Source organism: Pieris napi, chromosome Z (genome assembly GCF_905475465.1).
Source record: "Pieris napi chromosome Z, ilPieNapi1.2, whole genome shotgun sequence".
Taxonomy (NCBI): Eukaryota; Metazoa; Arthropoda; class Insecta; order Lepidoptera; family Pieridae; genus Pieris; species Pieris napi.
The window spans coordinates 6,906,888-6,917,759 of record NC_062259.1 but is presented as its reverse complement, the minus strand read 5'-3'; the positions used below and the strand labels follow the sequence as shown (position 1 = coordinate 6,917,759).

Below are 10,872 nucleotides of genomic sequence, written 5' to 3'. Positions count from 1 at the left end.
TCTCGAACATCATTCAAGATTATTCCCAAGGATATATAAGCGGGCCAAAACATGTTCCGCGACAACTTGGAATCGCACTCGAAAATTAAGTTAATACAGGTTTGAATGCGATTAACATCGAAGATATAAAGTGTGAATATGAAGACAAGTGATAAAGTACTGTGTGAAGTACGGGTAATTAAACCAATTAGTGACAGTGTTTTGTATGTGGTAATTAGCGTATGTCTGTGTGTTAATTGTTGCTTTTTTAGTACATAATAATTTCTCGTTAATTTATTTCAAAATAAACCCTTGGCGTTTTCTTTCCGATCCCCTTGTAGCTTGTAACATTAGTATTCTTACTCTTATAAAAACTTACCAAAATGCCTTCAAATTATGTATAAATATACTGTAGAGCTGTGAAGGTCAAGACTTCTAGACGCTTAAGTTCGACTTTCAACACTGGAGTAGTCGCTCAAACCTTGATAGTGCACCTTCTCCTTTAAATGAGAGTGCGGTGAAAGCATATGGAAACCAGCTTATACCAAAAAATCTACGACATGTTATTTGTCCATTAACCTAACCCATGTAATTTTTAGCGCCATTAGAGTATTAATACTATTATTCTCTTTATGTGCACAAAATAACATAAAATAAAATAAAAGTCTTGGAAAAAACCCGCAAAAGCTAAAACGAAAATAACTAGTTATTTTTGCCTTCAAGAAAACATTAAGAAAAATTTGTCTACATTCTTAAACTTTTGTTTATTCCTTTTTTCCCGGACTCTAATACGGGGTCCAATGCCTTTGAGATCCAAAAAAAATGTATAAACTTGAAATTTCTTCAAAAATATTCGTAGTGAGTAAATATTAATTACGCAATGGACCGAGATACGACAACGAAATAAAAGTTTCAGTCATGATCGTTTCTAATGCCCTTTGACATCTATTTCTTTAGTATTTTTTCTTTATAGGCCTTGTAGGTGATCAGGCTTTTGCGCTTTGCGAGTTTTCATAATTATATAATATGCATTTCTTAACATGGTTTCCTTCTACTTCTACTTACTTCTACAAGTAAGTGTTAATTGCGTGTATAGACTAAGGGATTTGAACAGACAACCAGTTTTAAGATTAGTACGCCACTGATGTTTCTATAGAAAACGACTCGTAATTTGTGCAATCGTAGAAATCGTATAGAATCGTAGGTAAAAGATGGAGCAGGCGATAGCAATAAAAGTCAAATTAATTATAATTTTTATAATAATGTATAATTCTATTTATCATTATGGGAAATTATTTTGACGTCCTCCGTGGCTTAGTGGTTAACGTACTCAGTGTATGACCCGGAAGTACTGCTCACAATTCCTGGTGAAACAAAAGTTGTTTCATGATACGCAAACCTCTGTTCTATCTGTTGACTTGTCTTAAATTGTATTAATGAGTAAGAAAATTGCCTGCCCTAGTTTCCATTGGGGAGATAGGGGACTTAAAATACATATGATCATTGAGAGAAATTATCATTTTTCTACGACTCAATTTGGTTTAAAGTCTATTTTCCCTCAGCGGTTTCAAGGAGATAACTAAACTAACCCTTCCCTATCACATAATCTAAGTAAATTTTAATTGAAACCACTTAATATTACAATCTATATTCTCAATATCTATTGTATTATATGTTAGTATGGTCTTGGAGAATTTAACTAGAATATTCTAGACGAGCAAAACAATAGTTTTAATTTAATCACGCCAGCGGCGTTATGTTTAATTTGAGCAAAATCGCGTTAACGCTTATGTGTGCTGTGTGGAGACTGTTCGAATCCATTTACTGCTCTAAATTATGCGTAAAACGTCCATTTGACGTCCTCCCCTCTTTCCTCTTATCGCGTGGACAGGAACGGGAGCCTCGGGCGGGGGTGCCGGACTAGGGCGAATCGGGGGTTTCGAGCCCCCTAAGTGTGGGGGTCCAAAGTCCACCTCACCCTTTAGCTACCCTGAAGTTCCATCTCTCACACCTATAAATTCGGCACATACACCCTATCGGGGGGTCCATGGCGTACCAATCCTTTCGCTGCGGCCGTGTCACATTTGCCAAGGCTCTAGTGACCTCAACTACAAATTAATATTCAGAAACGTTTCCATTCGGATCGTTAATCATTCTCACTATTCTATATTACATCTGATATTCTATGTTTGCGACCCTGTCTCATATGCCATAGACAAATTGTGAATCCTTCTTTGTAATATTTTACGTAAAAAATGCACTTTTATTTTATTAATTTTAAATAGTTTAGAATTGTAGCTTACTACTAATAAGAAGGCACTGTGGGCCGGGCATACTGCTTAAGAACGTTATAGAATAGTATAGGTAATATTTTTACTTTGTAATTGGGTCATCAGCCGAAATAAAACTCGGGTTCATGTTCCTCTTCTTACCTATATCATGAATACTATAAGCAAGATTGTGATTGTCACTTTAAATCCTCCTCAATTGTAATAGTACCTTTATTGCATTGTAATATGGTACATTTTAGAATGCACCAAATTATTAGAAATGATCAGTCATTATTCATAAATGTTGATATTTCCTTACGATTATTACTAACACAATAGCAATGCGCGGTTGTTCTTAATTAAAAGATTGCAGAGCATTTTATTACTCCGATGCGGAACTTAAGATTAAACGACACTTAAATAAACTAGATTGCGCTTCGGCGTACTAAATCACAGGGTACGTGGAAAGTTTGTTTAGATTTTTTTCTATCTTTACAAATGATTCTCAAACTTAGAGATGACTTTCGTCCGTTGAGTAAACCAAACTTTAATTTTTATTTACACGTCTGAAGTTTATAAGACCCACAACACACCAACATTGACGCGCAATTTGCTGTTTATTTGTTATTAATATATTTTAAAACTATATAAGTTGAAAACTACTTTATTGTCGCAATCATCCGTATAGTATTACAGTTATAGTTAAACTTATATAAATAATTACACCAAGCTCTCATCATAAATGATACACCTATTAATGAATATAATACTGAGGGTTATTTGTGAAATTTGAGAACCATAGAATATAGAATATAGAAAGTAAGGGTGGCGCCAGAAGGGCGCCAAGATTCGCTCGCAGGTAATTTTAATAGACGTCACATCTCGCAGATAAAAATAAATTAACTCTTACAACATAAATTGATTTAAAGTATGAAGCGGATATTATTTTTCAGTTACGTCTAATTTTCAAAGATTTTGCTTTATTCTCAGCAAACAGACCTGATCTGTCCGCTAACTTAAAAGTCTTACAAAGTAATGTAACTCTCGCCCCGCCCGCATTCTCATCAAGAGTCTTAACTGTATTCGTCAAAAGATATTTATTTGCGAAATGCGAATCTCCCTTCGCTACTTTTTCGTTGGTAATATCTTGCGATTTAGTTTGTTTTGTATCTTCATAGTCGGAGATTGAGCTAGTACAGTAATTGCAAACAACGTCGACTCGAATAACTTGTAGAGTGGCGGGACTGTCGGCTCTAGATATAGTCAAACTTTTTCTCTTTCCACTTTTGTGATACGATATCTTTGTATCTTTATCATGAGGTTCTAAATCTTTCTTATCACCATTTAGTATCTCATTAGGTTTCTTTTTATTTGACTCACTTTTGGCTGTTTTCAAAGCTTTGGTTCTCACCTTATTTTTTGCGACATTTTCTTTAGGTTTTTCAATTGCGTCAAATAGGAATATGCTAGATTTGCCTGATGAAGGTCTCGAACGATCATTGTTTATTAAATACTTGGCGTAATCGTCGTAGTAGTAACATGTGAGCTCAGAGCACCGACCACCCTCATATAAATTATCTTCAACAAGTTCTTTCACAAACATTCGGTGTTGTCGAGATGGTAAAGTTTTGTATTTAAAGCTAGTACGTGGTCTTTTCCTCTGTTGCTCTACTCCTTGGAACTGTAAATTTTGGACTGAAAGGTATAAGTCATCAGCGCCTTGACGTAATCGACCATTGTAGTATGATCCAATTAAGTTGGCGTCTTCATTAAACCTGAACCTGCCAAAGAAAATAATAATTTTTAAAATGGGCATGTTTTTCTTCACTAAGTATTTAAATTTTAAATAATAAGTGAAGTGTGTCTACTAGTTATTAATCAACACAAACCCATGTCTACTAGTTATTAAGAATTTGATGAATACAATATTATTTAACATTTAAATACAATATTACTAACCAGGACTCTAGTCTTTACTTACGCCCAGAGATGGCGCTGTCTATTCTCTGAGTAAACATACCCCAAACTATTGTGACAGGGGTAGGGGTATGGGTTCGATTTTTGGTCAAGCTATTGTACTTTGATATTCGCTTCTCACTGTGATTTTTTATTGGAGACGAAAACTATAGCAAATGCGCAATTTCCTCGTACCTTAAGCATGCAAACAGTCAGGCCCAATACAAAGACTGGAGCGAGCTAAAATATTTTTTTAGACGTGAATAGATTAAGCTACCAAGTCTCTCTTGTATTGCTAAGAGAAAATTACCTGTCGCAGTTCCTCCATAAGTCTTGATCTGGATCAACAAGCCGCCTCTGACAATACCTACGTGGTCCATCGGCTGTTGATTCCTTTGGGCCTATCTTCGTTCTCTCCTGAAGTTGTAGTTTTGCACACTTCATTTCAACTATAAAAAGATCAAAAATCTAAAAATAATTGAATAAAGCTAGAATATATAACACAAATCATAACAAAATCTGTAACTGTAGAGATATTGAGTGTAGTTAATACATTTAACATTTTAACTGACATGTAAAATTCCGAATCGGTTATATTTTGTATAAAAGTCTGGTTTTTATTATCTTTATCAACTCGATACAATTATTCTAGGAATCAAGCCAGCGCTTTCGAGTGACATGTATGAAGTTCAAAGTGTGTAGTGATTTAAAACACCACTGCAATAAAAAAAATGGTTAATTCTAAACGAATGTTTTATTGGCAGACCAATTTGCCCTAACATCTATCATAATACCAAAACTGAAAACTTCCTGATTTAAAAGACATCAAAGACTTCAAGAAACCACATAAATTCAAACATAATATGAAACAAAAACTTTTATTTATAATTGTAAAAATATTTTATAACATCCAAATGCCTAATTATATACCACGTTTCGTCGTCAATTGTTTTGTATTTGGCATTCTTTCCAAATACATTGTTTATAACGATTCATTTGAACAAGTTCTAAAAATATATTTGCCCTCCTTTTCTCGCACTGGGCAGGAACATTTGGTTAGAATGGGACAGACACACATTTTTTTTAAAGTATTGATAAAGGAACTACAATGCCGGCAGGATGGTGTATTTGATCTAGCTTCTAGCGAACGAAGCTTTACTAGCGGTCCACATGGTCTTGGGAATTGCTTCGGCAACGATGCAAAAAATGTTTCCTTGTGAAATTGTACGAGGGCCAAACCGTTTTGATCATCGGATGTATTATTATCTATTAGAAAGTCTATAAGTAGTATTAAATAATGTATGCTACTACATTATATTATCATAACACTTTTGTGGGTATCAATAGTTATTATTTTTGGAATGATAAAGGAATTACTGACCTAATATTGGGTTCACAATCCATTATACAAACAAAATCCGTTGTTCACAAAAATAGTTTGAAAGAAAATTGTGAAATGAAAACGTCTATTCAACTTTGACAAAAAGTTCGAAATAGCTTAATCGTGACGCGACATTTTCATCGGTTTATTTGCATAATTACTGGGTCAGAATAAAAAACACATTTTGATACGTCTTGTACGCCACAAACAGTTTAGGCTAAATGTCAACGGATCACGCAAACCCGTAAATTATACGACTAGAGTAGTGCTATTTTTGGCAAATTATACCAAATTGAAACTAAATATTTAGTGCGTCGTGAATTTTGAAGGACATTGCGATTTTGAGGGATTATTAAATTTAACTATTTTGATACACGACATTTCCGATTTAAATTATTTAGATTTTATTCGTCAATATAATTTTTACTTAAGAACGGAACTTATTGTTAAATATTGTTTATTGCCAAATTTAACATTAAAACCGATTAAATTCAAACTAATATAGCTAATAATTAACAGCCTATTCTGAAATTTGACAAGATTTGTATATAATTTACGATATTATTAAAATAATATATTATAAAATATCAAAATTAATCACGTCGCAGTACAAAATGCGCACACTATGATAGAATAATAGACACAACAGCTGCTACGACTAGATGAGCACACAGACAAACATCTTGTTGCATCGCACACGGACGTTTTGGATGACAAAAAATGCATTATTATTATCCTGGAACCACTACATGCCACGGAAATATATAATCTATAGCCATAAGGTGTAAGATGAATACAGCATAATATTTCCGAAGGAAACGATTAACTTAGATTTAACCTGCATTCGAATGGTTGCAATGCACTTTAGTCCTTAATTTACGTAATATAAGGTATAGAATTAGATGTTTGTAATTGTACATTTAAGGAATTCAACAATTAATAATACTAACTCTCTACATAAAAAATCTTTAGGCGCCAAATGCGCCTTGCACTTCTAATGTTAACTTTGGAAGTTTTGTGGAATTTTGTGCGGGCCGTATCTCGAACGTGATGTTATGAGAAATTTTGTAATATTTTTATCTCAAAGTACATATTAGTAAAAAATAGTATTAACATTGTACATTTACTGAAGGCAATTTTCATTAACAGTAGTGACTGTTTTGATTTCTGGATAAGTACTTTGATTAAGGTGGATTAAAAAGTCAGTATTAATTTTCAATGAATGATAAACTGAGAAACAATTACTTGCTACTTATAACACACCATTTATCCTTAGATTTAAATTCACGGTAATTTCGTAAGATGACTTATAAAGTACTTAAGGATATTAAGAAAGTCGATTCTATTCATAACAAAGCGAGGCCTTCTTGTAAAAATCGCTTAGAAAATATTTCTTACAACTCTTTCTGTTTCGTTGAATATAATCTAGAAACAAAGGGAATTCGTGGAACAATTGACGAATTAGATACGACGTTAAAACTTATTTCGCTGATGTAATTCAAAAGAGTTCCCGTTTTATATTTCTTAATTATTTTGTTAACAGCTCAACTTTATTTACTGGTAATTAAATAAAAGTTTGTAAAAATTCCGTTTATGAGAGTATATTATTTCATGCAAAACCTATAGTTTATAGTCAATATAGAAAAATTCGGTGCCTATAAAATTGATTAATGACATTTTGTATATACATATTAAAAAGTTATTTCATAGAAGAATCGGCGTTTTCATTCTATTCTACCTGCACTATACTTTATCTATTAGTATCAATCGACAACTTTTTTATCATGACGATATCTGATCGTCGTTTATCCAATAATTAATAGAATGTAAATACTAAAACGCGTCTATATATCACCAAAATCTAACATGTTTTATATGGGGATCTAATCAAAACAAAGCATTTTTTTTAAGTGTGATACTAATACAATGTGTAACATGAATTTTCTTCATTACAATGGTGTTCCAACCATTCCATGATCATAAGAAAAATGGATGCAATTATTATCACTAACATTGACCTGTCATTTTCCACTTGCAACGTAACATCCCCGTCAAACAAGTTGACCACTGTACAACCTGCCACTGGGTCAAATATTACAAAAGAGGGTCACAGTGACCATGTATTGATTACACTACCGCATCCTAATCTTTCGTCCGACTTCACATTACCATCACAAAAGGCTGCCCCCCGTCGTTTCTAAAGAAATAAAATCACTTCGGACACGCCCATTGCTAAAATTATATTTTGTTAGAGTTACAGTGACTGATTTATTGGTCCTTTTTATATCCTGAGACAATGGCGCTTTAATTATTATATCGTAAATGGTTCCCATGTTATAGTTCCACTATGGATTGATAACATGCGCTAAAGCTATACAATCCGTGCACCGGCTGTACTCCAGACCCCTTTGCCCCAAAATCTATCATAAGTCGGACAATGCCATGTGCGCGAATATGTAGCAGTGGTGAATAAAGGGATGATATATTGTTAAGTCTGATGTGATTAAAAAAACTATTTCCTTAGTGCTGTCAAGGTGCATTATTACTAGTGATGTCCGATGCAGGTCGATATCGATGCTTGTGATTCAATTTCTCGATTATATTTTAATGTTAAGAGCCGTTTAGTTAAGAACGCAGTTCAGTTTGGTGAAAGAAAACTTAACATTTTTTTAGGGTAAGTTTCAGTAATGAGACTTATCACGAACTATCCAAACCGAAATCCAAACGACTGTCCAAACTTCAATACTTTGTGTCACTTAATAGGGCTAATCCCGTTCCTAAACCTAACAAAAAAAGGGAATTTCAGTCTATAATTATAGACGGTTCTACCACAAGACGAGTAATTTAATCATGGTTAGAAATAAAATTATTATTTATGTATATCGATACACAAAGTAGACCAACCCTATTACCTTTCAGGTGAACGTAATCGTTGTGGGAAAGAATTCTTCTATCTCTTTCTAAATTGTATCTATTTCATTCTAAAATTACTCCCTAGTCTATTATAAAAAAAAACATTCAATAAATTCAAGACACAATTTGATTAACGAACACGGTTAAACTACTGTACAAGTTAAAAGTTAGTAGGCCGGGTCTAAAATATATTTTAATAAAATAAACTTTATAATACAGTTTGATAAGGACACACAACTGTGTCTGTTATATATGAATGTGCCATCAGCGCTAACAACCCAAAATTATCGTTTCACAGGGACTTGAAGGCAGTATCAGGAAACGCAAGATATATGTTTTAAACCATTGTAACCAATATGTAACCGGTCTTCGTCATCCGTAGCAATCAGCCGTGTTATTGATATTTTTAATTTCGTAATAAATCAATAAGTTTTGTTGTAGGCTCAAACAATAAGATAACTTTTGTTAAAGATATTCCTCAAATAATTATTCTATTCTTAACCATAGATTGTAGTTAACTTTGTTGTAATCAATATTTCCATTATATGTACATAAAAACGTAGTAAACGAATAATAATCATAAAGTGCGCAATGAAAATATCTTTAAAAAAATATTTAGCTAATTGTTCTTACATTTTGTACTTTACAACATTAGTTTACAGCCATTTTCGGGTCTTTTGTCGGTTTCCCTTTGTTAAAATCAAACGTGCCGCTCGATACGCACATTTCTATACACAAAATCGATTTCTATGTAAAATATATCGCAAATTGACCCTAATAGCTTAGAGAAACCTATTACGGAAAGTAATGATTATCATGAGAGTCCAGAAAAATTATTTTGTTTGAGCCCTGGCATCGATATTCCAAATATATAGGATTGAGTCTGTCAAATGTGTCAAACCTCATGCATAAAAAATGGTTTGACAGCTTTTGAAACTCGCTTTAAGTTCGTTTGACCTGTATTAGTTGCACATCACGCGAAACACAAAATTATATTTCCAGCGGAAATTGAACTCAAAACCTCTAGGTTGTCAGCCTAAGGCAGTCCCGACAATTATCATAACAATAATAAATATAGATAATTCTTATATTCCAACAGGACGCATTTGCTTCATATGTAATGTATAGAGTATCTAGTGTAACACGGTTTTCGCTTAACTTAGTAATGATCATGGGAATAGTTCAGTCAAATTTATTTTTAAATCACAATATTTAATGTAGTTTTAATGATATACATATATGTAATTACTCGAAAACCTTAACAATATTTTTTAAATCAGTTTAAACTAATACACCAAATTTCTTAGCTGAATTTCATCTTCAAGTTCTTTGGACTAGTTAATTTTTCCTAAGAGATGATTTATACGATTTTGTATACGTTATGTTTGTACTGTATTTATATTATTGCCGTAGCACATATAACGTAGACTCAGTTTACGTAGCACGCTTAAACTCCGTCTATTTACAATTTTGTTTAATCACGTTAATGTTTAATAACTTAAGAGTGTCCACTATATTTTTAAAAAAACAAGTTTTTGAATAAATATATTGTACTACAACTTATATTATGGAATGTATTATGATTTCAAGTTTTAGTGTTACTTACAAACATTAACAAAGAGTATGAATTTCTATTTTGTAAAGCTTTCAAAACTTTACACAACAAATGGAAACAAATGAACATATACATTTTGTTTTAATATTTCGTGTGCATTTTAGAAGTCAATTATTTACAATCCACTCTCCAAGTCATTAGACACAATGAATATAATCCATGATATGTATTAAACTTAAATTGTCACATAAAATCAATTTCAATACAAATATACATTTCTAATATACCAATTTAATACATAAACGTTCTAGGTTAATAGCAAAACAGATGTCAAGTCGTATTAAGTGCCAATAAAAAAAGAAAATGTGTAAAGCGAGTGAAGTAATAAATTACCCGTTTCCATAAACAGTAGAGGTGCGTTGCGCCGCTAGACGCCGCCGCGACTACAGGCAACCCCTATCATAACCAAAGCCTTTCCTAAACCGCGCTCACAACAATTAGCTGGCAATAATAACCTACTAAATCGATCTAACCATTGAAGCTATACTTAAACTCAAACTCAAAAATATCTTTATTCAAATAGGTAAACAAGTACACTTATTAATCGTCAGAAATAAGTAAAATTAATTGTAAATTTACTTTTACTACAAGTCAAGGGCGTAGAGCGGGTAAGAAGAACTGGCAAGAAACTTTCCGCCACTCTTCTTAATCGCCAAGTATTGAGTCATACAAATTGTTTGAACTGGAGCAAATCAATCCCAAGGATTAGAATCATTTAAGTATTCCTCAAATTTATAAAACGCTTTATTGATTAATTT

General features: G+C 32.8%; 1 protein-coding gene across 1 annotated transcript; it reads right to left on the bottom strand.

Annotated features, from left to right (window-relative positions):
- Positions 1-1,294: 1,294 nt before the first annotated feature.
- On the bottom strand, positions 1,295-10,504 carry LOC125062617. Its single transcript, XM_047668656.1, has 3 exons — positions 10,448-10,504; positions 4,530-4,654; positions 1,295-4,047 (listed from the first exon to the last, which is right to left on the bottom strand). The coding sequence occupies exons 1-3, from the start codon at positions 10,455-10,457 to the stop codon at positions 3,199-3,201; spliced, it is 984 nt and encodes a 327-aa protein (XP_047524612.1). The 5' UTR covers positions 10,458-10,504; the 3' UTR covers positions 1,295-3,198.
- Between the last annotated feature and the right edge of the window lie 368 nt (positions 10,505-10,872).